This window comes from Astatotilapia calliptera, chromosome 7 (genome assembly GCF_900246225.1).
Source record: "Astatotilapia calliptera chromosome 7, fAstCal1.2, whole genome shotgun sequence".
Lineage (NCBI taxonomy): Eukaryota > Metazoa > Chordata > Actinopteri > Cichliformes > Cichlidae > Astatotilapia > Astatotilapia calliptera.
In genome coordinates this window covers 46,457,366-46,483,124 of record NC_039308.1, presented here as the reverse complement: position 1 = coordinate 46,483,124, position 25,759 = coordinate 46,457,366, and the positions used below count along the sequence as shown (strand labels likewise).

Here is a 25,759-nt window from a genome sequence, read left to right as displayed (position 1 = left end):
GTTTATTTTGTGGTTTGATGTCGTCTGAATGTGTTACAGTATGACTAAAGGAGTTTGTATCAAGTTTTTCTCCATTAATCCTACTGAAAGAATTTTAGCCCTGAAAGAAAGGAAGTCATAATAAATAAAAAGTCCCGTGCGTCATCAGTACACACAGATGTTTACCAGCTTTAGGTAGATATTACTGTATAATGCAGATGGGAGTTTACGTTTACGTCATCCTTCATCATCGAGCTGTAACGGTCACTGGTCTGTGCAGCCTGCCAGTGGTTCAGTTTAATGTGCAGCATTATTTACGTTTGCAAACAAGTACGACCCGGAGCTGTCGTCACGGCAGTTCGGCGTGGAGTTGTCGCGTCTGACCAGCGAGGAGCGCACCGTACCCCAGCTGGTGGAGAAGCTCATCAACTACATCGAGATGCACGGCCTCTACACAGAGGGCATCTACAGGAAGTCGGGCTCCACCAATAAGATCAAAGAACTCCGACAGGGGCTGGACACGGGTGAGGCTGACTCACAGATCAATGAGACACACATTCCAAATACATATTACAGGATTCCTGCCGGGGCGTTTAAAAGTGTGAAACAAGTCTGAAAGTCAAATTGAGAAAATAAAGATCCTAAAAAGTACGTGTCGCCATCCTAATGAGCTGGTTTTATGGGTGAAAATGTGTACTGTCATAAAAATGTGGTTTAGTTGGTGACTAATTATCACTAATTACAAAGTACAGCTGAGACAGATGGCACTGTTATGGAAAAAAAGGAATTTTTAATGAGGACTAAAAGCTAAAATAAACTTGAATCCTGCCAGTTTTCGTGGCCGTTTATTAAATGATTTTTAAACTACATGTATGAACTACTGCATCATTTGGACCAAAGATCAAAGAGAAACCATGTTAACTTGTCTGAAATCATGCTCTTTCAGATGTCAGCAGCGTGAATCTGGATGACTACAATATCCACGTTATTGCCAGTGTGCTCAAACAGTGGCTCCGTGACCTGCCAAGCCCTCTCATGACCTTTGAACTCTACGAGGAGTTCCTGAGAGCCATGGGTAAACTCATGCTTATGCTCTTTACCGTCTGTTTGCTGGTTTTCAGCCCAGGACCGAGTTAGCTTGAAAAAATGCGTTTGCCTGAACTCTGTGGTGTTTTTCTGCCTTTTCAGGTCAGCCAGACAAGCGGGAGGTGATCAACGGAGTGTATTCTGTGATCGACCAGCTCAGCAGGACACACCTCAGCACACTGGAGCGCCTCATCTTCCATCTGGTCAGGTGAGTGATGACTTGAATCAATATGACCAGGCAAACAGCTTGTGCCTGGAAAAAAGGGTTTTATAATAAGATCTGAATCATGTTTTTGAGCATCAGGTCGAAGCTGCAGAGGTTTCAGGGCCTATTATATATATTATTATTTTCACTAGTCGTCAGACACACTGGATTAGAGCTGTGTTCAGTGGGAATTGCACATCAGGATTAAAAGTATTATGCTGTTACAGGATTGCCCTGCAGGAGGAGACAAACAGGATGTCAGCCAACGCCCTCGCCATCGTGTTTGCTCCCTGCATCCTTCGCTGCCCCGACAGCATTGACCCACTGCAGAGCGTCCAAGACATCAGCAAGACCACAGCGTATGTTCACAAACTGACCCTGCAATTTTACAGTCATTGTTCATTAAATGCCAGAAATCTGGTATACTGCTGTAATTACAGCTTAATAACATCTAAATGTAACTGCATCTTTGGGCTGATGTCAACAAAAAAAACTTCAGCCTCTTACATTTTGAAAAGGGGGTTTTCAAGAAAAACAAACATCTCCTTATCCAAGTGTGTCCAAGCCTATCATAGGGTACCAGAGCATCTCTGCTCTGTTTGCTTCCAATTTAAATGGCTCTCTGGTCCGCAGGTGTGTGGAGCTGATCATCAACGAGCAGATGAGCAAGTACAAGGCTCGTCTGAAGGACATCAGCAGTCTGGAGTTTGCAGAGAACAAAGCCAAGAGCAGGCTGACCCACATCAGGAGGTCCATGGTAAGATCAAAGTGCAGTAGGTGTTAGCATAGAGGCTGAGGTTGTCATTGAGCGAAAGTTTTTTATTTTTTATTTACTCCTTCCTCTCACTCCTCATCAAAATGGATCCGTTTTCAGCTCCACGAGCAGCTGGCATGGTTGTCGCCATGGCAGGAGTTCATTCCTGTGTGTTTCTTTACATGTGTCATCAACACTTTTTGCTGTGTTTTTCTTACACATGCAAAAAGGTGACCCAAAAAAAGCATTTGAAGGGGATGGACACTTGTTTGAATCATTCATTTGTGAATTATTCTGCTGTAATAATACCTCACAGGAGTTTAATTCTTTACGTCAAAGGTCTCTTTGGGACACATAAGATCATTTATACCAGGGAAACAATAACCTCAGAAGAAAAGTGTAAAGTTCTCAAAAGCACCCTAGTGGACTGACGTACTTTCCAACTGCGTAGTTTTAGTAAATGGTGATGATGCAGCCACTATTCATGCAAGTAATCGGCAAGAAACTGAGATAAGAGGTTCATTTAGGCAAAAAAAGCTACAAAAGATTCAAAATTGGAGAAATTGAAAATTTCAGCAGGAAGCAGCTCATGCCTAAATACAGTATGTAACATTATACAGTATACCTTCTATTACATGATTTCACCCAGGAATGCAATTATTGTACTCCCTAAGGAGCATCCTGCTGTGTAATCTGTCTTTCTGGAAAGCATTATTCGGGAAGATGAGCTAACTTGTGCTTCACAGGACAACCAAATTCCTCCAGCATCCACATGGATCCACACTTTCCAAATAAGAGTGTTTTTTAATGATTTGCAGGTTCAGAGCTATCTCGCCTGGATTTGTTCTTATAGGTAGAGCATGTGTAAAGTGCCACACGTCCATGGTTGTTGTTTTCTGGGCCAGATCTGGTCAGCCAGTCACAGTAGACCCTAGTTCCCAACTTCCCACAGCAGACCCTTGTTGGGCTCTTACATAGTTTTTGCTGTCATAAAACTGCAATGCACCAAGGACAAAAAACAAAAGCAAAGACACATTAACTGGTGAGAGAAACAGAAATGTCTGAGTTTTATCTTTGTTGAAAAGTGAAAGGTGAAAAGTCGTCTTTTGAGGCTGTTACAAAGACTTGCATTCAGCCTAGTATGAATCATGAATTCACGTTTGCCCACTTAGGAATTTCCTGTTAATTAACTTTTTAATCGAACCTCAGCATTGTTCAGTTGCCTATCAATTCCTCCCTCGGCGTCTTTTTACACTGGGTATTTTCTGGTTGGGAAGATTTCTTCAGATCTTTCTCTTTCTAACCAACTGTAGCTCATTTTAATCTGGAAACCTCTTTTGACCTGTAAAATAACCAGATCCATACTAAAATGATAACCTTCACCGCTCCTTAATCCTAACCTGTCCTTCCTCCTTTCCTCCCCCACACCCTCCTTCCAGAAACCCGTACTAATTGCCGTTAGGTTTATGAGCATTACCCGCACTACCACCCCGGTATGTATGCCCCTCCCACAACATGTACCCGCCCACCACCAGTCCTGTCCTGTCCATCAGTCTCTTAATTCCGTCCACTCATGCCGTCTGTAACACCACTCATCTCATATACCTGTAAGCTACTTCTATGTCAGGTGTCTGACTCTTTGTTTGTGTTGCTGTTTTGTTATCAGTGGGTTGGCTAACATGCAGCGCAGCAAATCATACAACACCAGAAGTCTTTCAGCTGGCATTGTTATATCGTTTATTATAGCAACGTGGCCTCTGGCAGCCAGGTCGGGTGTTTGTATTAAATAATTAACATTGCTGGTAATCATTTTCTCACAGTTTCAGTTGTAATTTGAAATAATGTATGTAATGTATGTCTTCTGTTTAGCAACTGATTATTGATTATATTGATGATAATCAGAAGTATAGGAAGGTGGAGAGGGTCTGTAAGCACAACTGTACTCAAATAAAAACATTAGCTCGTTTATTTATTGTATTAATATTAAGTATTATTACATTTAATATTAGCTATAAGTTATTGCTTCAATTCTTTTTAAATATACTGGTTTGTCGTCATCATTAGCAGTATATCAAAAGAGGCCGACTTCAACATCATAAAACTGTATAAAAGAGATGGATGTAGCCATTGATGAACTATTTTAAATCAGGATTTTTTTTTTATTGGCCAGCAGGGGGCAGCTCGTCTGGTTGCCATAAGAAATCAGACTGTAGAAGTCAATGGGGAAAAACGACCTTTTTGCTACAGTCATTTATGACCTCAGTAAACATTTTCTTCATACCCTTCATAAAGCCTGGTGTTCATCTTAGACTACAAGAGACGGCAAAGCAGCTTGTGCTTTAGCTAATGGCTGCTTTATGTTCACAGCAGTCCACAGCTACATGAAGATACGGTGTCCGTAGTTTCTCTGTCTCTGGTTTCAAAAAGCCTCGACAACAGCAGACGAAATGTTCAAATTGACGCTTTAAATCAATGGCTGCTACAGTCTAAAGTTGACTTTACAGTCAAGCAAAAGTTGAACAACTGACCTTTAAGTCAAATAAGCCACAGCATTTTAAACACAAAACAGTGTTTATGTGCAGTGTAGCCTCTCCAAGCATTGTTGTTTGTATAAACTGTATTTATACACTACATTGTTTCTCAGATAATGTACTGTAGCTTTGTTGTTTGTGTAGATTTAATTATTAATATAAACATAAATAGTGATGTTCTGTGAAGTCTGGAGGGAGGCAAAGTAAGCCATTATCTTGACTAGTACATAGTAAGCATATATATATATATATATATATATATATATATATATATATATATACACACACACACACATATATATTAGCTACATCCAGATGTTCCATAGGAGACATCTTCTCACATTAAAAGACTTTGTGCTGTGTTCACACTTGACGTTTAACATTTCCAAAAACAAACTGCACTATAAATAAACCCTGAAAATAGAAAGCATATGCTTTCGGCTACGAAAGCATTGAGGCTAACTTAATAACATCAACTATTTCAGGTTAGCAGAGCTGCATCATAAGCAGTAGTGTGCATTTCTACAGCTTCACGGCTGCCGTCACTGTTCTTTAATCACTGCTGAATGTTTATGCTTCTCTCAAAAAAGGCAGCTCACTAACTGTAGCCCCACTGATCGCTCTTTGCTTTCTGTTTCTGTTTTACAATGTACAGCCTAACACAGCTAAAGTTAAGGTAATGCCAACCTGTGTGTGTGTATGAAGTGATTGTGTGTAACTGTTCGTAGTGATTATCACCTGACCTCATAGTCTTTCTTTTTAGCAGTGATGTGGTGAACTGTGCTCAGTCTATCTAGTCAGTATGTGGTCAGAGCATCCACCTACACCTGTAGCAGCTTAGCTTTGTGTGCTTCATCACTGTCTCTCCCTGAACATTCTGGTCACTTTGGACTTCCGCTAACACACTGTCTCTATAAGCGTGTGTGTGTGTGTGTGTGTGTGTACTTGCAGAGCAAAAGCCGTGTTTGGCAAAGCACCACCCACACGACCTCACCTCCTCTCAGCCCCAGAGCGCCCTCTGGGGTTGATGGAGAAACTGCCGTAGGAGGAGGAGGAGTGGAGGACGCAGCAGAGGCCGTGCTCAATGACCAGCAGGAGCTGGCGATGCAGCAGGAGGAGCGAATCCTCGCAGAGCAGATTGAGAGTCTGCAGAAAGAAAAGTATGCCGTTTCTGTGGTCATACTGTTACATTTAAGTTGTGCATTCCTGTTACACATGTTACATATTTAAAGTCAGACAACAGTGCAGGCTTTAAAACCACCTAAAAACTAATGTAACTAATGTCACCTGGAAACTCAGAGCAAACATAAAATTTATTTTTGTTCTGTCTTGTAGCTGCCGTGTGCTTCTATGTGGATGGCTTTGGGTCAGTTGCATACAGTAATAAATATCCCAAAACTTAAAATATGACCTTTAATGTGTCTGTCAACAGGGAGGAGCTGACCTATGAAATGTTGATCCTGGAGCCGCGAGCATCCGATGATGAAACTCCTGAATCTGAAGCCTCCATCGGTACAGCAGACAGCTCAGAGAATATCACCATGGATACAGAGGGAGCCACCTCTGACCCCTCTGGTGCGTGTCAGTGTTTGTGTTCATGTTTCAGTCCCTGCTTACTGTGACTAACTGCAGGTAACGATGTAATCCAAAGATCCTATATAAATGCTGCCAACTCACACTCTCACTCAACCTTCATCATCCTTATATTCGTTTAAGGTAATGGCTTAATGGCTCCAGGTAAAGTCAGCTAATCATATTCTATTTATGTCTAATAAAGGATAACCATGTGAAATTGTCTACATGAAAGTAAATTTTCCTAATTTTGTAATTCAATTAGTTGCTTTTTGTGTAATAAATAATAATAATAACTCTCTCTTATCACTGCCATCTTTGTGTGTTCTTCTTCACAGATCGCGGCACAATCCGATCCAGAAAGTCAGAGGCGAAGAGCAGGCGAGCTCTGCGACGCCAGCCCGACTCCCAGGATTCAGCAGACTCCACTTCCACCGTCTCCTCCTATCACCCTTCCTCCTCTCTCTCCTCCAACGCGTCTGGTTCTCCTTCCCCTCACTACAGGTTCCGTTCCTCCTCCTCCGGGCCCTTACTCACCTCCTGCAGCCTGGGGACCCCTTTGGCTGAGGCAGAGGGGGGCCAAAGTACCGGGAAAACGCGGCACAGGCTCAGGCTGAGCCGCAGCTCGCCACGGGAGCCCTCGGGAAGCCATCGGAGGGAGTCGGACTTCGGCTCGGGGCCGCAGCAGCTGGTTCTGTACGGCAACAACGAGTTCATGGTTTGACCCCGAAACGACCATTCGCGGGAGGCTGAGTGAGAACGGGAGGAAGACGAGTTTAGGGCAGAATGAGGCTGGTCATGGGGCAAGGTTTACGCCAAGAGTCGCCTGTTGCCCCTCCTTGGTGCCCAGCCTTACCTCCTCCCTTGGTCCAGTCAAAGCAGGAAGGCGATTCTGACAGAGAGGGACAAAAACAGCAGCTGGTCACTGAAGGATGACTGACGACTAATGTGAAATCTGGAGAGAAGCAAAAAGACAAGTTTAACTGTGTTCGCTGATCCTCTGATCTGAACCGTTTGACCCCTGCTGGAGCCCCAGGGGTCAGTCAGAGGAGAGGGAGGGGTGGGGGAAGAGGAACGGAAGGACGGGTGGCGAGACACAGGACACCACACCCACACCTGCAAAGCCAAACCTTTCAGAGCCTCGTCTTTATTTTTTAGCATGCGGGCAGATGGTGAAAGCCCCCCAAAAGAAATGTAGCCATACTGACCGAACTGGCGGACAACCAACTTGTCTGTAACCAGCACCAAGCTAAGTCTGCTTTTCTCGTTTACACAGGACACACCAGCCAAGAGGCTGCATGCTTCTCCATCACAATTTTTCTTCAGTTTGAAGGAACTGTCTCTTACAGCTGTATGTTAATTATTATTATTATTGTTATTATTATATTAAAGAGGAGGAAAAAAGGTGTACATAAAGAGACAGTCCAGTGCTGCTGCTGGGTTGCTGGGTTGCTCATCGGTGATCAGTCTCTACGGCCTGTTTTGCAAATATAAGTATCTGAAATTCAGGTTCCACTTTTGTTTCTGTGTCGGTTCTCCTCTGTTTACTGCTGGCTTCTCTCTTTTTTAATATTACACAATGAACAGAGAGCACTTTGGTTGCACTCTTGAGTCGTAAAAGAATTTGGAAAAAAAAATGAAAGAAAAAAAAGCCACCAACCTGCGGTTGTAGCGCAGAGCGTCGGGTGTCACGCGAACTTGACCTGCAGTATGAGATGTCAGTCAGCCATACGTGTTTTGTTCTGTCTTTCTTTGCCCGCAGCCTTTTATTACCCCCCACCCCCACATTTCAGAAACATCAGTGTTACTGCGTCAGAACTTGAATTTTTTCTCTTTTAATATATATTATTGCTGTATTATAGTGTACATGTTGGTATTGCTGTCAATAGTTTTTGTTCAGATGAAAGCCATCGTTTTGTTTTTTCTTTCCGATCTTTATTATTTGTTGGAGTGAGTGAACGAGTGAATGATCCCTTCCATTTTTATCAGCTCCCACTTTGTGCATGTTTAGCCTCTCCTCCGTAAATATGCTTAATGGAAGGACTGAAAAGAAGAAGCAGCTCTACATCCGTCGTGTGACACTAAAACTAACTGATGTGAGCTTACAAGGGTTAGTCTGAGCTTTACTGCACCTGTGGGGAAACACTTGCACTCATCATGCACTCAAACCGTCCGCGATGTCCTCTGAGCCATGCCTGTTCTTCTTCTTCACCAGTACAGTAGCTCCTCTTCTCTCCCGGCTCTGGCTGTGATAAGTAGCATTTAATCTGCCTGTTAACCTGTCAACAAAAAAAAACTAGTAGCAACTAACTCAAACCGTCCGTGTGTTTCTGCATATTCTTCCTCTCTTTCCTGTCTCTGTCCATAAAGTATCCAAACAGTATCCGTGTGATGTTGAGATTCTTCTCAGTAGCTAAACAGCGATCATGTCTCCGTGATAAAGCTGCGATCTCTCTTTGCTTGCCGCGTCTCTGGAGGAACTTTAAAAGCTGGAAGTCTCAGTGATGATTTAGTGTGTGTTTTTTGGTTTTTTTTAGTATCACTTTGAACCATTTAGACATTAAAAAAAACTTGTTTTCGGAGTTGAGCTGAAAGGGCATGGCTGATTCTGGTCAAATGTCTTTTAGCTGATATTTGATGGGATGATGTTTGTTGTGTATGTCTAAGCTGTCCATGTGGAGAAAAAAGAAGAAAAAAAAGGAAAAAGTGAATGTACCTATCACTGGAAGGCATGCTCTGCTTTCTTTGGTTGTTTTTTGGTTTTGTTCCTCTTTTATACACAGTGTATGTGCTATTTATGATCATGCTTTTGGGATGTACATTGATTTAAAAAGAATCTGTTATAAAAAGGTGTTATAAAAGGATATATTATCCTGTGTACGGTTCATTATCTACTATTACTCATGGCGACATTTTAGCAGGCCATACTCAGTCACTCATTTTTTGTGCTATAAAGCAAAAAGCAAAAAAACAAAACAAAAAAAAAAGCCTTGTGTCTGTCTGCGCCACTCTGGACACAGTTATCACAGTATGTATGTATAAGGTGCGATTTGTGTTACATTTCCTCTTTTTTTTAATGATATAAACATGTCTATGGTTGTAAGAAGAAAAAAAAGACTTTATGAGGGAAAATCCATCTGCTTATTAAAAAAGCAAAATTGCAGCCAAGCACGAGTGAGTTGAGTCATCTTTTGAACCTGACTTCACGAACCAAAAGAAGCTCACACAATCATTCACTCGGTCAACACCAACAAAGATCCAACCTGAAATAAAATCACAAGAGACGTCTTCGCTTGTGCAGAGCCCACCTGCAGTACCACCACCCACCACTAGTGGGAACTGTCCCACAGTTTGAGAACCTAAGAGGAACGTATAAATCTTTAAAATAAACATTTGTTGTTAAGGAAGCATATTAATTCATTGAGCTAGAGGGCTTTCATCTACTCCAGATATTTATGAATTGTCATTTATGTTCTGTGACGCGCAAGGGCGTAGATTTGGTTTTGGCATTGGTGGGGACGGATGATTCAACCACTGAACTCTGCCCTGTTTCTTTTTCTTTTTGTTTTTGTTTTGCTTCTTAATAAAAAGAGGAGAAATATACTTGCCTACATATACTATTCTACGTGCTTTTAAACCATTTAAAATCACAATTCATAGTTTTATATGTGAATTATATAATGTTAAATTACTATTAAACAAATGACTAAGTATTTTAGGCTTTAGTGTACTTCAGCCATAATCCATATAAATCAGGTATCATACAAAAATAAAAATAGCTTCAAATACAGTCATGACAATAAAAGAATATGACTTTAAGGACTTAACATCATTACTTCAGTTACAGTACACCAACATCTGTTATACTTTGGCACTAAGGGAACACTGAATGACCTGCTGGTTTTTGTCCAGAAAACTACTCATCTAAGATTACCACAAAGTAAAAGATCTCTCAGCAAAATTATGCAACAGTTTAGGCACAATTGCCCCGATCAAATCAGTGAGCTGAGATTTTCTGTTCAAAACATGAACTACTGTTACAGCGACAGACATGGACTACTGGTGTCCCACACAACAACTCGATGTCCACTATGTGAAGGAGCCAAACACATGCCTGCTCCTCTCGTTAACTGAGATAAACTGCTGGCATATTTGTTTTACATCTATACTGTCCAGTCTCTCCTGGTGGACATACAGCAGCATTGTTTAATCTCATTTGAGTCATTGTTGACCTTAGCCATCTTTTTAGTCTTCTGAGAGCACTGAAGCTTCTTTCAGCCTCAGTACCTGCGTTTTATCCTCAGATTACAATTATTATTCTGTGCTTGATGTGCCTCACCTTTGGCCCTGGCTCTTCCCCTCTGACTGCACTAGGACATATTGCTACCTGATAAAATAACACATTGATTCGTGCCATATAAAAAGTGAGACATGTCAATTCAGATTCTTTGTCAAATATACACTAGTGAATCAATTTACATCAGCAGCCTAACAATTATTGTCATGATAATAAATACTAGTTAATCTATAGCACCAAATCATCAGTCAGTCACCTGTGACCTCGCCTCTTCACCTCTGTCTGAGCTACAACATGGCAGAGCTGCCTCTGTCACCTGATGAATAACAGTGAGACATTCCACATACATGCAGTCACATATGTGCCTCATGATCCAATTTCACCTGTGATCTTGCATCACCATTGCTCTCTGAGCTTTGTGTTGGTTCTTCTGTCACCTGACAAATAGGACATACATGACAATAAAATGTGGAGCTGCTTCAGTGTTTCTGTCAATTTGTGCAGATCTTGACTCATCAGTAATGTTTGCAGGGTGAGTGCATTTTTAAAACAATTTGTGCAAACTGCAATACAAGGTGGATATTTGCAAAATCATGACTACCTCATGACATTTTGTCTCAAAAATTAACCCTATGAATATGTCAGTACCATTAGGATGAAATTATTGTGTCACCAACATTTTAACGTTAGACATATAATTCTAACAGCCTCTGTAAACTAATATCCTGACTTGCTCAAAGCTGCCGTTTTCTCTGACAGTTTCAGTCAAAATTAGAAATGCTGCTCTGAGACTGAGAGAACTAATAGTGCTGCATGTTGTGCAGTTAGTTTCCAAAACACATTATTCGTGGTTACATACAATTTTAGACTGATGTGGGCCAAAGCCTAGCATAGCCTGTAATGTTATTATGACGGACACATTTTATGAGTTAATTTGGCTTTAAGTGACTTACAGGTTTCTTTGAAAAATACTTATATCCGGGTTCTTCCTTTTTGCTGCCATCCTCCTCGCAGCGCAGGTTTGCCGCTGCTAAAACTAAACAGAGCTCCATGAAATGCACAGCCAATCACATTGGCCATATTTGTCACATGAGGTAGGACTCCAGTAGAGGACGTAATTTAACTCTTTCTGCACCGCTGGGTGAATGAGACGTTGACAGATCGTTTTTGTTTTCTTTCTATCGGGTTTGATTTTCTTTACTCGAATAGATCAAATTATTGGTGGGGACAATTCAATAATCTGGTTCAGCGATTGGTGGGGACATGTCCCTTCCGTCCATGCCAAATCTACGCCCTTGGTGACGCGTCATTGGGCTGTAGTGTAGTGCAGTGTTTTCCCAACCACACATAGGTGTGCCGTGGAGGATTATCTAGCATGAGTAGTGGTCAGAAGAAAGCGAGAAGGGCATACTCGGGACAAACCGAGCCAATTCAAAACAAAAACTATCAATATGCTTTTGTGGCATTTTTGTTTGGTGTGATTTTTCTGATGTGAAATATGTGCTGTGGCTCCAAAAGGTTGGGAAACACTGCTCTAGTGCCACCATCAGTGCAGAGAAAGACATGGAGGGTGCGAGAGGGTAAACCAGATGAATAAAAGAAAAATTAGAATTTATTAACACAGAGTATTTCTTTTCTACAACAGTTATCCAATAAGATTTGCTCCAGAGGAAACAGGGGAAACTGCAATCAGAAACAGTTACATAAGCTTTTTGTGTTGGCACCACACCTTCTCACCTCTGTGATCGTCTTCATGCTGATGTGTTTTGAGTGATGTGTGGTATGTTTTTTTTAAGCTCGGGTTCAGATAGAAAAGGTCTGAATACAATATATTGATTTTTACGTTATAGCCTAATAGTGAAGGGATTTTTTTCTCCAAATTTTATCTAAAATAACATAATGCGTTAAAGCCACGTACCACTGAATTACTCATATAATTATCCGAGTACATAAAAAAGAAACAAAAACCAGCCTTATTTTAAGTGAATGCATGATACTTTCACAACCACAGTGTGAAAAACTAAGTGCACCCTTTGCACTTCCATAGGAATAAAGAGAGTAAGTAGCAGAAAATGTCACCTCCTCTATAAAAGCAGAAGTTTTGTCTGTTTGCAGGTCTGGAGCACTCAGGTGTTTGTTAACACAATGTGAAGAAGGAAAGGCATCGACAATGGTCTTAGAGAAGCAATGAGCTGCTGCACATCAACCTGCAAAGGTTATACATCTATGGTCCAGTGAGAAAGATTATTCACAGCTGAAAAATAGTCAACAGAATGTCCCAGTAATTTCAACCCAAGGTCTGATTTCTAAAAAAACAAAACAAACAAAAGACATGGCAGTACAGCCTGAGGAGGTTTTGGTCAGTCACTTCAAGGTCCCCAGCCCAAATCACCATCCCCCCGCCACGGTGCCTGACAGTTGATAAGAAGTGTTTGTTATGCTGCATTTAATTTTCTCTAAATGTAGATCTGTGCATTTTGGCCAAACGTCTCCGCTTCGCTCTCGTCTATCCAAAGGACATTGGTTCAACAACTCTTGTGGTTTGCTCAGATGCAACTTGGCAAACCGAAGAATACCAAAGTTCTCTAACGTGTGAGTCAAGTGTGTCCAACGGTTAATGCTTGGAGAAAACTGGGTTGTGCAACAGGACAATGGCCCCAAGTGCAGCAGCAAATCTACAATGTCTGAAAATGAATGGATCAAGGTGCTGCAATGATCCAGTCAAAGTCCAGATCTCAGCTTGACTGGAATGCTGTGTATGAATGAAACACCATAAAGCTCAGTGAACCGAAACAGACTAACCGCTGTGAGAGCGGACCACAATTTCCTCACTACTATGTGATAAAGTCACACAGTAAATAATTACATCAAGTTACTGTTTCTGAAGGTGTCTACAAACTTTCACAGAACAGCAGAGGGGCTGTGAAAACGTTTATACTGGACTATAGGAAAATGATCAATCATGAGCATCCCTGGTTGGTAGAAGGTGGCAGCAAACGAGCGCAAGATAAAATAAAATAAAATACTTCGCAGAATATTTATAATACTGTAGAATACGTTTTTTGTTGATGTTGTTTTGCTTTTTTTTTGGGGGGGGGGGGGTTGTTTTTTACCGTCTTTAACAGCTTTTTAAAAACTTTTTATTTCAAATTACTTCAAAATCATTACGGTCACACTCTACTTTTTAAAGTTTCGCTTAATAGTGTAACTTTTTAAAAATATGAATTTCTTTATATTTGTATTTTGTGTCATACAGTCACTGTATTATTATTTATTCATTTATATAACATAGGCTATTCAAATCTACGGTTTGCCGTAGAACAAAAACCGTGTGTCATCTAGCGGCTCAAAAATGAAAGTGAACGAACAGCAGAGAAGTTTCCACGTTTACCGAGAAACGTGCGTGTGAGTGTGTTTCTACCGCTGGCACATTCACGGACGTTCAGAGCGGGCCGAACGAGCAGGAAGGAGACTGGTTAGAAGGAAGAAAAAAAGAGTTTCTCTTCCACTAAAATGAAAGCAGGGCGCAGTTTTAAGTTGTGAAATGTCGTGGCGGGGGTTCACCTGCTGGGCCCTCCCTGAGGAGTCCGCATAAGTACATTTATTCTCTCCAGCTGACTTCACATCTGTCACAAGGCTCAGCAGACTTACAGCAACCTGCAGGCTGCACGGTGAGTTCAATACACGCTCTCAGTGACTGACTACAGCTGTGACTGAGGAGGCAAAATTAACTTTAAAAAGGTTCCGTTTAAACACTGACTGTTGTTGTTTGTTGTTGTTTTGTTTTAATTTTTCATCTGCAGATGGCTCAAGACAGAACTGTTGTTTTCTTTGACCTGGAAACCACTGGATTAGGTACTAATCTAATAATATAACGTTTCTTGTTGTATTTTGTTTTATTTTATGTTATTTTAGATAGAGCTTTTTTGGAGTAACTTAAACCTCAGCATCACTGGATGTCAATGAAATGAAAGCAGTAGTTACATGCAGTTGCAACTCTGTGCCTTGCCTAATACTGCATTCACCAATTTACCAAAACAGAATTACAACACGCTTTAAGCACCAAAACATCACTTTATTTACTTGATAGACGGCCGCTGCTGCACTTAGTTTTTTTTGTTTTAAAAAATAAATAAATAAATATTTTATGGGACAAACTTCCTAGATCAGTGATCCCCTACATTACCTTGTGTTGTTCACACATAAAAAAATGTACTGATATTATCCATCATGTCTTTCCAATCCAATCTGAAGGCTTTACCTGCCAACACACACGCGTGTGCACATCATGTAAAGCCCTTACTCTACGCGATAAGGAGGGTGGTAGTTTCTGTTTTTACTGCTGTCTAATCTAATCTTACACTTGTCAGCCTTCCGTTTCCTCAAGCTCTCTTTGAGGGATTATAAAAAGTGTCAGGCAGCTTTAAACAAAAAACAAACAAACAAAAAGCACAGAAACCACAGCTGTGCCCACGTGCTAGTATCATACATGTTCTGCATTATATGAACAGTACATTTAACATTAAATACACACTCGTGTTTCAGGACTGCATGGCTGCAGTTAATTTGAGAAAGAGTTCAGCAGATTACTCAGTGGAAACCACAGCACTGTTCAGTTAGGAAGTCAGTCAAAATTATATTTCCTGTCATCGTTGGGACATAAGACACGCCATAGATGAAACCAGATGCTGATTTCGTTTCTGTGATTTGAGCTAGCGTGGGTGTGAGAATGGCCTCATAGGCCAGGCATGTTGGTGTCACACGTCTTGGCAGGAGTCCATTAAAGAGAGGCGTGTTACTCACGTCAGTATAAGCGGGATCAGCAAACAGCCCTACCTGCAGGACAAAAAGAACAGCACGCAGAGAGCTGAAGATTAACAACAGCAGCTGATGATATTTTCATTTTCACTGTAATCTACAAATAGGGAGTGATTATCTGTTATCACTTCCTGATAACAAACATTATGTGTTTTTGTCTATTTATTTATGTTTAATACATCTACCGGCCATTTTTTAATGTTGCGTAATTCTCCAGTGGACTTGCATCCAGAAAATACAATAAGCTGTTTTCCATCATCTTCTGATTCACACTCAGTCATTTCAATCTGGAAGCAGCCCTGAAATGTGAAGGAAAAACTGTTCAGTTCACAAAATAGAAAGAAGGGTTATCCCTATCAGGCGTAACATCCTGAAAGGTGCAGAAACTATCATCCAGCACAACAAAGAGAATGTTCGAGCCCCAACTCCTGCACAAATGTATGTCTAGGCACCTCTCCCATTTGTTTGAAAACTAACCACACAAAAACTTGCATGCTCTGTCGCATCCTCAAGACTGTCTGTTTTCTAGTGCTGTGCGATACTGTAAATTTTGGTATCGATCCAATACCAAGTGGATTAAGAGCAGTATTGCCGATACCGATACCTTTAACTTATAAGGGGAGCTTATGTAGGTCAGAGCTGTGTGTCATGATTTATTAGCTGAATTATCATAAATTTGCTTATTCCTGAGTACATTTTAATGAACACCAACACAACAGTGTTGGGATTTTAACTACATACGATTGTGTTAGTATCGATCCAATACCAGTGTTGGTATCGATATTGCGATAGATCTGCCCACCAGTACTGTTTTCAGCATTTCTGTCAAGGTATCCATGTGAGTGACAGATGTTAAGAGTGGTGTAAGATTTCTCATCTAAGTCTTGACAAGGATAGAAATATTAACATTATAACCTGACAAACTATTGCTTTTAAATGGGAAGCTATCATCCTGTTCATGTTGCACTGCTTTCTGCAAAAAGACTGTTCTATTATAACTTGTGGTTATCTGTTTTTCCTTTTGTCCCGTCTTCTATTTTCAGACACCACGGTGTGTGACATCATTCAGCTCGGCGCCATCTGTGAAGACAGGATCTTTAATGTCTACATCCTCCCCCGCCAGCCTCTCACAGAGAGCGCAAAACGTGTCACGGGCTTCACCGTCAGCAACAACCGCCTCTTTCTCCACGGGGTTCCCGTGGACACCATCCCTCTTGCGGAGGCTCTCACTAATTTCATCGCCTTCCTGCGCTCCTTCCACCGTCCAGTGCTGCTGGTGGCCCACAATGCAAAGCGCTTTGATGCACCTGTGCTCACCAGGTGGCTGCAGAATTGCTCCCTCCTGCAGCAGTTCCAACAGGTGGTGTCTGGGTTCCTGGACACCTTCTTGCTTAGCAAGGACCTGTTTCGTCTGAGCAGTTACTCCCAGGAGTCCATGGTCCGGCGCTTCCTGGGAAAAAGCTACGACGCTCATAATGCTGTGGAGGATGCCAAAATGCTGCAGGAGCTGTACAAGGCCTGGAGACCTACCACATTTAGCGTCTCCAATTGTACCTTCAGGACAAAGCAAAAATATTAAATAATTTTAATAAATAAAATAAATAATGTTAAAGCTGACCTTTTATTTGCTGTTATGTTCAGGTCAGTGGACAAACAGGAACACATAAAATGGAGTATGTGTGGTCATAAGTTATCAAGATTTAACTTATTTACTGTTAAATGTAATGTAATGTGTCACATGCAGTGCAATCTTCCTTTTCTGTTTCCCTTTGATCTCATTGATGCCTTTTTGTAGCCTCTGTGGACCAAAATGCAATGGGTCTGCAAAATATTTTGTTTTTTTAAAAAAAAAGAGCATTAGCCACATCTTTCTCAGCCTTAATAAAAGATCTGCTACTACAAAGTGTCTCTCTGTGGTTTCTAAGGTTCAACTGATTCTGTTTTATCCCAGGTTTCTATAAGAGCAGGAAATGACACCTTTAAACATTTTTTTTTTTTTAGGTTAATAGCGATAATATATCCATAAGCACCCCAAGGTGAAGAAATACAGACAGGCTTTGAATGCTGCCTTGTTTTCATTGTCGCTAATAAAGTCTCGTACAAACATCAGCTAACGACAGGAGCGAGAACAGCCTGGAAAGCCTTAAGAGAGATAAAATAAATATAACTTTGATATGAACTAAAGTCTTTTTGTTGTTATTTCGTTATTGTATTTTGTGGCGTGGTGGCGGGGAAAGAACTCAACTAAGTATATCTGGTATACTTATCCGGCAGTATTTCCTAAATGTATATTAAATTGCAAACCATTGGAAAGAGATCAACAAATGTCGTGTAGCTGTGATCATTTTTGGCTGGATACACTAGGTGGAAGCAGCGATTTCTAATCCAAGGTACCTCAACCAAAGAAGAAGCACAGAGGCGAGCGATCCTTTCTAACTAATGGTGAGCAAAGTCCTGAAAAATCAAGCCGCGTTTTATTTATTTTTTTAGAAATCAGAGAAGGTATATTTCAAGATATTCTAAAACACACCCGGATTTTTTAAATGAAATAGGCTATTATCACAATATTTTTTTGGCTATCATGTCTGCTCTCTCTTGTTCTCTTCTTCATCTCTAGGTTGGTGCTCCCTGCTCCGACTTTCTCCTCCTCTTTCTCACACGCTGCTGAATTTATCCTTGTGTGTCAGAGGTGCAAAGCCATAAGAATGAACAATAAATAGAACTGAAACTTTTTGGGTTGTTATTTAATTATTGAATTCTGTGAAGTGGAGGCGTAAAAAGAGCTCAGGTTATTTAATTAAGTGGTACTAGCAAACATAGGGAACATACATACATCTGCAGCCATGCAGCTGCACTGCTTTTTTAAGGTTGAGTGAGGATGGGAAGAACAGACAAAGAAACCACATGCTCAAAAATAAACAATAAATTGACCTCCCCAAAGGGATTAATAAAGTTCTATTCTATGCTCTACGTTAAGAGACCTGTTTTAATTCGGATAAGTCCCTCTGAGAGTAAAGGCAATCTCCAGCAGGCCTGAGCTAAGGAAACAAAGTACACTAATGTAGTTATAACGTAATGAGTCGTTATAGATATATACGTAATTATACACTGTATTGAGCAGGCTACTGCCCACACTAAACTGTGACTATCACCAGGCAATCTGGGGGTGTTTCCTAAATCACTAGCAGGCGCCAAACTTCTGACAGAGTGAACAGGATGTATGCAGGTAAACTCCAGATTGACACGAGCTGATTGGTGGGGAGTCATGGGGAAAATATTGGCTCGTGATCTACGTTACAGAAAGACAGAGAGAGGTACAACACCAGATGGAAGGTATTTTATTTACACACTAAAATAATCTGATATCCCATTTTCAGCAAATGAAATGAAACAACACAAAATGTATTTTTATTTCATTTTATTTTATTTATTTTGGTGTGGCACTGTTTCTTAACTTAAAATGTCCTGTTGTAATTGGACATTTTAAGTTAAGAAACGGTGCCAAACCAACCCCCCCTCCACTTCCCTCAAGGTGTATTATTGCAAGGTCAAGACCATGCAATAATACATAGAAACTCCAACCCCCAAGAGCATGCACTTTGGCGACAGTGGGAAGGAAAAACCCCCTTTTACAAGGGGGAAACCTCCAGCAGAACCAGGCTCAGGAATGGGGTGGCCATCTGCCTTGGCCAGTTGGGGATGAGGGAAGGAAGGCAGGAGAAAAAGAGTGGTTATTTTAACCACTCTTTTTTTTTTTTTTGCCAATTAAAATTGGTCCATCTCATCTAAACTTGGTTTTAAAACTAAGTTTAGATGAGATGGACCAATTTAAATAAATATTTTAAGACAAGCACGTGTGCTTGTCTTAAAATAGCACACCTTTTTCTCATTTGCACTCATTTAGTGTGCACATGAGAAAATCCTAGAGATGATACTTTGTCTCTTCAGCTTGGCATGTTTTTTGAAAGTGTTGACAATTATTTCGTCAACCGTTGGGTTGCTTAACTTCATGAACTGTCCTGGAGAATGCCACTTTTCATGGAGATCATTGTATACTGTCAAGCTGAGTTCTTCAATGTTCTCTAGGGAGATTTTATATTTTTTGGACAAAATTTTGTTCCAGATCTTTTGGCTAAGCCTCTGTACAATGAAGTCAGTTGTTCCTGAATGCCATGTCGTCGTCTCATTTAGTTCGGCCATGCTGTGTATTACCAGATCTCTAGTGAATTTTTCCACAAGCTCCCAGTACTCGTCCCAGTTTTTAGATACACTGAGTACTCTTTTTGGTAATCCCAGCAGGTGTTTGGTGAAGATTGGAACAGTAATGTTATCAAGCTGCTCCCTCAGACTAAAAATCAAATATTTTTCCTTGCATTTGTGTGTTTTGCAAAGATCCTTTAAAATGGCCTCGTGGATATTTTTTAGGCTTTTTGGAGATAGATCCAAATGTTTGTCATTAATTTCTGGCCACATTTTCTCAAGCAGGCGATCACCAATGCAGTCAGGAGTGAGGCGCTCTGTGAAGAGCTTGTGTTTAGAGGCGACGTTGTCTATGGCCTTTGAAACCACCATCTGAATAACTTTGTTGACACACAACTTTTCCTCGCTCAGAGAATCAGATAGTGGACTGATCTGACAAGAAGTTAAAGACTCACTGTCACTGAGGAATCCCTGAAATCTGGGGGTTGCCTCATCTTTCAGTCCTCGACTTTCTGTTTCATCTCTGTAGCTTGAGTTGTCTACAGATATGCAGCCTACAACTGGTTGAGCCTCCAATCCCTGGTCTTCTACAGAGCTTTCACTTAGAGAATCAGACAGCAGACTGATACTAGAAAAAGTTAAAGACTCAGTGTCAGACTCAGGTACTTCTAGCTTCACATTGTTTTCCAGGAGACAAGATTCTGTTTTGTCAAAGTCTTTTGTATCAGCTGTGAAGTTTTTCTTCATACAGCTCTTTTTTGGCTTTGCTGTGTCTATTGTTTCGAGTTGTGTGTTTGAATTACCCACAGATATGCAGTCTAGGGCTGCTTCAGCCTCCAGTCCTGGAGTTTCTAAGTTTTCATTATCACCGTGGTCATCCACAGAGCTTTCATTCAGGATGCTGTCCTTTGCTCCTGTATCCTCTGTTTTCTCGGGGCAGTCTGTGCCCATGGACTGAAGACAGACCTCAGAGGTTTGCATGGAGGTTGGATCTCCATTCTCTGTGGGTTCCCTAGTTGATCTCACTAACAGTTTACAAAACTTCAGCATGTCTGTTAACAAAGTGGAAAGCAGATGAAAGTCACAGTACTCTGGTTTGAAGGGTACCAGAGATTGCCACTGTGGTACAATTGTACCAAAAAAGTGGTTGATGAGTAACTCCCAAGTTTCCACTGAGGTGTAAGTGAGTGGAGTATTCATGTTAAAGTCTGTACTATTTAAACTCTGAATTGGAGAAGTGGGATTCATTTGATGTGTAGTTGGAGTTGTGCTAGACATGTGTGCTGTTTGTAAACTAAATGCGCTTAAATTACACTCGCTGCTCTGATGCATAAATGCTTTGTGAACTGAGCTTTACTGGCGTTGCTCTTGGCTATTTATAGCCTCGCATGTCAGAAGCCACGCCCACCCCGAAGAACGCATTGATAGGTCACAGCAGGTAGCCAGTGTGACGTCACACGCAGTTCTTGGCCCGAAGAAAACTGTTTAAAGTTAAATAATAATAATAATAATAATAATAATAATAATAAATTCTGTTTAAAGTAAGTAACAGCTCTCATGTGGCTCATTTATCAATAACAAAGAACCTTAAACTGCACCGTATCCTGTCTCAGCTGACTCTTCATTTCTTGAAAACTGTAGAAGCTAGACTGCTAACAAAGAGACAGACAGACAAGCATATGGAACCAATTACACACGTCTTCTTCTCTAGAGGGCATAGTTGTGAACCTTGGGCTTGCTGGTTAACACCAATGATTATATCAAAGATTTATTTTATTTTATTTTTTCTAGTCAGTGGTGGAGCCCAACATAGCTTGTAATTTGTATAGATGACTTGCTATCTTTTTGTCTCTTATAGATGGGAGCATTCTACTATTCAAAATTTTTGCATGACTCACGCAGAAAAAAATCAGTATGTCAAACAAATATATCCTCCTTAGAACCAGCCTATTCATTTATGTCCTCTGTAATGGACATTTGTTTTTGGTCTATATCATTTGACTTATTTAAGCTACCCTACCAAGTCCTGATGTACAAAATAAGGACATCCTGGGGTTTCCATTGACATCTCATGTGTATGTGTGGCCTCTTTTAGCTCCAAAGAGGAAGAAATAACAAAAAAAAGTTAAATGGGAAGGTTCTTTATTTCTCGGTTTTCAGTTGCATGTTATACCTAAGCGTGCGAGTTTTTTTAGTTGTGTTTTTCATGTATCTTCATTGTATGGTCCAATATGGTCCTTTTCGTCGAGGCTTTTGTTTTGAAACTTTCAAGCTTCCGGTCGGTCACTGCGCAGGTGCTTTAAAACATGGCGGGGAAAGCTTGACAGACTCGGTGTACAGTAAAACTGTGCCGACCAAATGTAATGTTTTATCGCTAAACACTTTAGGCCAATGATGATAGTCGCTTTTGGACTTTTTTAGCTAACCTGTCCGTTGCTCTCACTAACGGAAGTTATTTATTCGTGATGCAAAAAACTGAGGAAGCTGAAGGCGCTCAACAGTCGCTGGTTTTCTTTGACCTGGAGACGACTGGACTGGGTACGGTCATACTCTAACTTTGTTTTACGTGAGTTATTATGACCGATAAAACTGTATCATGGTGATAATGTTGTAAACTGCGGTTAAAAGTTGGAAAGACACACACGGTTGACCCACTAAGCGCACCGTGCACACATGTATGGAAGATAAATGGAGCCAAAATATTCAATAGCTCATTTGTTTGTTTGTTTTGGTCATTTTTCTTTTCTTTAAAAGAAAAAAACAACTATTAAATAGCAGAAAATGTGCAGAACAGCATCTCTGAATGCACAACATGTTGAACCTTGAAGGCTACAGCAGCAAAAGACCACTCCTGTGAGCTAAGAACAGAAAGTTGAAGCTATAATATAGATTTGGACTGATATTTGATTATTTAAAAATCATATTCCAGTATAATGGCTGAGTTATTTATTCTTTCAAAGACAAAACACAAACAGATGTCCCTCAGGTTTATTATTTGTAGTTATTTTTTTTACCCATTTATGCTAAGCCCATGTCTGCTGCAGGAAGCTGCACAGTGGAAAACAAACTGTGCAACATCAACAATTATTAACTTATTTGAGGGTGTTTTTTCTGTTTCTTCTTTATTTATTTTACTTTCATTTATTGGCTCTTAAAATTGCTCTTGTTTCTGCTAAAAAACAAACAAACAAAATCTTCAGGTAGTCATTTAAATTTGAAGCACATGAAAGTGTTCATGTTTTATTCCTCTAGATCCAAATTGTGAGATCGTCCAGCTGGCTGCGGTGAGTGGAGGCCACTCGCTGAACCTCTACGTCGTCCCTCGCTGTCGAATGCAGCAAGGAGCTTCCAAGGTGACTGGCTTCAAGGTTCACAGGCAGAGGCTGTACCTGCACCGGCAGCCTGTTCTCACCAACTCCCTCAGAGAGGTGCTCGTCTCCTTTATAGCTTTCCTTCAGATGCTCGGCCGCCCTCTCGTCGTCGGCCACAACATTCGCCGCTTTGATTGTGTGCTTCTGGCTCGCGCGCTAGATGAATTTGGTCTCAGAGCAGAGTTTGAGTCTTTGGTCTCAGGTTACGTTGACACTCTGCCGCTGTCACGTGAGGTGCTGAAGGACTATGGGCTGGAGAGTTTTCGACAGGAGAACTTGGTCAGGAAGCTGCTGGGCGTGAGCTACAAGGCCCATGATGCTCTGGAGGACGTGCGGGCTTTACAGGCACTGTATGATGTTCTTCGGCCCAAGCCGGAAGTGATCTGCAGGCACAGATTTACTCTGGACACCATGGACGACAAAACACCTGTCACAGTTGCCAAAGTGCACTGCAGACTACCAGGACAGCGCCCCCTGTGGGAGCACTTCAAACAGACCGTGACGGTTACGGAGGATCATAACAGAACCTGATACAATTTTAATTCATTATCTGAGACTTAAGAAATTAATATTAAAAGAAAATAAGTAAACATAACAAAAACCTGTACACTGGATATAAGGAAATTAAGCTTTATTGCACTTTTCTACAACACAACATAAGTGGTCGAGCCTTAGGCAGTGTGGGGTAAATTTTAAAATGCCTTACTCATCGTTGACCTAGCAGCTTTACTTTCATTATTATATTCAGATATTTGCTACCAGCTTTATGACAAAAGAAACTTCATATACTTAATGTTTCAATGTGTTCTATAGAAAGCTATATTCGACATTAATAAATGTGTTGCATTTCTACTCTGTTCCAGATTGTATACTCTCACATGCTCTTTTCTGCTCACTAGCATGTAAAACATTCCAATCAGAGATGCCTACACCGCCCTCCCCTCTCGCTCCTCAGGGCTGACACTGAGGTGTTCATAAGCGTGTCCTGGGTCTGACCTGCTGCCCATTCAAATATCCTCAAGAGCATAACAGACACACCCTTCTCTTAAGGCTTTGATCTTTCCAGGGAGGCTGTGGAGAACATCATCAGGTCACCCCAGTCTGCTACACATTTGCCACTCTATGACATTGTGTTATAACAAACATTTCTATGATATAATAGAAATACTTGCTACAATACAGTACTGTCACACGGGGGGGGGGCTGTAAAAGTCTGTGTGTGTTGTTCATGTTCATGCTCCAGAGGCAGGAAATAAAAAACAAGTTCAGACCGTACAGTTAACAGAACCTGGCTTTATTAAACCGTTTTTACATACATGTTCTCTGCAGTACCATGCTACAGCATCACCACATTCAAAAATACTCAACCATGCCCTAACTACAGACATATTCTAGTAAATGTTCCCATAAAAGGTTAAAGAAAACAATGCAAACTGTATTTGAAAGTCATTAGTTTACAGTAAGGAAAAAAAGAGCCACAAACTTCAGGTGTCCAGTATTCAAATGAAAATGTGACTTACAGCAAGATCGGCAACAAAAAGGTGCGTGATCATTAAATCAGAAGTTACATTAAATACAGTACTCCACAAAACAAAGATAACATGAAAACATGGCAAACAAGAGATGATTCGTTAACAGTGTTTTGAGCTACAGAAGGATGATTTGAGGTAATCAAGAAAAGTGATCTAAAAATAACTTCACATCCTTCTTAATACTCTTCTTTTTTTTAAAAAAAACAACAGTAAACAAGTAAAGGTTTACCGCATCTGCACTGGGGACAATCAACCTACATCACAAGCGTGATAATAAAGCATTAACACGGCTTCACTCACTCTGAAAAACGTGTTCAGTGGTAGGTTGGCAGGCTGATAGAGGACCTATCATTGAATATTTGAGTTGAGAGCCTATAAAAACTACTACGAGAAGAAAGTGCACATCATTATTGAGTGAATTCAGATCGACCCTGGTACTAGAACCGGAAAGTTACACAGAAGTTTGCACCATTACCGAAATAATCTACTATTACTACTGCACCAACATGTTGTAAAGTGGTCACCAAAAGAGATTATATTTTAGGAAAAGAAACCTGTTTAGCTATTATAATAAACATGTAAAACCATTTACTTCATATGTATCGCCACGTGCTGATTAATCGTTACAAACAACAGTCAAAAAATCTCTCCAATACAATAAGGTATAAAATTCAATGCAGCATTTTGTTGTACAACTGTACAAAAAGACAAAAAAATCTTTTAAAGGTACTTTTTGTAATTAAACTGCAGCAAATGTTAACTAAAACCTTTATCACCAGGGGGCAGTATTTCACCAGTAAATGCCTTTGTACAAACTGTTCTAATGGCTTGCCTGGTTAAACAAAGGTTACGCTGATACACCATCTTGTGGTACAAATTGGTATTACACAAAATTGCCGTCCAGCCCTGGTTAAGGTTCTCTTTATATTTCTTCAACAAAAAAATATATCAGTGTTTTGGATGTAAAGTCATGCCGATCAATTGTTTACATTCTGCTGAAAGCTTCATTTAAATTTAAAAGGTGTTAAAAACACTTTCAAAACAGAGGAAATTACAATAAGTACCTTAAAGCAGGTTTAGATAATTGTTAGTTGACAAACAAGATGTTTGACTCGGTATGCATTTATGATTCTCGAGGTGTAACAATTCTCCCAAACTACAAGGTTCATACCTTTTTTTTTTTTTTTTGCATTCACACCAAAGACAAAGTGAAGTATTGCCGTGAGTTATTTGCGTGAATTCATGCACATTGAAAACTGCTGAATGAGGTATCTACAGCTGCTTTCTTTTTTCCCCAAGATGCTGCCACAGCGGATGGATCTGAGTTTTTGATTTGGCACAGTTTTTATGCCAGATACCCTTCCTAATGTAACACTTCAAGTTACTACGCTACTAACAGCTAACAGGACAATGA

The 25,759-nt window shown here is 40.6% G+C and overlaps 3 protein-coding genes across 14 annotated transcripts in view; all 3 read left to right on the top strand.

Moving 5' to 3' along the window:
- LOC113026413 (unconventional myosin-IXa-like) overlaps positions 1 to 8,991 on the top strand; it is a 161,463-nt gene extending 152,472 nt beyond the window's left edge. For 7 of the 12 annotated variants that reach the window (XM_026175186.1, XM_026175185.1, XM_026175178.1 and 4 more), the window contains 10 exons: positions 311 to 503; positions 926 to 1,054; positions 1,168 to 1,273; positions 1,498 to 1,629; positions 1,904 to 2,027; positions 3,464 to 3,517; positions 5,211 to 5,231; positions 5,507 to 5,715; positions 5,988 to 6,130; positions 6,466 to 8,991. In XM_026175186.1, the coding sequence (XP_026030971.1) occupies positions 311 to 503; positions 926 to 1,054; positions 1,168 to 1,273; positions 1,498 to 1,629; positions 1,904 to 2,027; positions 3,464 to 3,517; positions 5,211 to 5,231; positions 5,507 to 5,715; positions 5,988 to 6,130; positions 6,466 to 6,851 (1,497 nt within the window). In that variant the 3' untranslated portion in view covers positions 6,852 to 8,991. The remainder of the gene's footprint in view (positions 1 to 310; positions 504 to 925; positions 1,055 to 1,167; positions 1,274 to 1,497; positions 1,630 to 1,903; positions 2,028 to 3,463; positions 3,518 to 5,210; positions 5,232 to 5,506; positions 5,716 to 5,987; positions 6,131 to 6,465) is intronic. The other 5 variants (XM_026175183.1, XM_026175182.1, XM_026175189.1 and 2 more) reach the window with 3 other exon arrangements.
- Positions 8,992 to 13,793: 4,802 nt separating this feature from the next.
- Positions 13,794 to 17,112, top strand: LOC113027436 (DNA polymerase III PolC-type). The gene is made up of 3 exons (XM_026177050.1): positions 13,794 to 14,095; positions 14,228 to 14,279; positions 16,286 to 17,112. The coding sequence occupies exons 2-3, from the start codon at positions 14,228 to 14,230 to the stop codon at positions 16,819 to 16,821; spliced, it is 588 nt and encodes a 195-aa protein (XP_026032835.1). The 5' UTR covers positions 13,794 to 14,095; the 3' UTR covers positions 16,822 to 17,112.
- Positions 17,113 to 21,696: 4,584 nt separating this feature from the next.
- plex9.2 (PML-like exon 9.2) lies at positions 21,697 to 24,095 on the top strand. Its single transcript, XM_026175176.1, has 2 exons — positions 21,697 to 21,980; positions 22,695 to 24,095. Exons 1-2 carry the CDS (start codon positions 21,908 to 21,910, stop codon positions 23,342 to 23,344), a joined length of 723 nt encoding a protein of 240 aa, XP_026030961.1. The 5' UTR covers positions 21,697 to 21,907; the 3' UTR covers positions 23,345 to 24,095.
- The last annotated feature ends 1,664 nt before the right edge of the window (positions 24,096 to 25,759 follow it).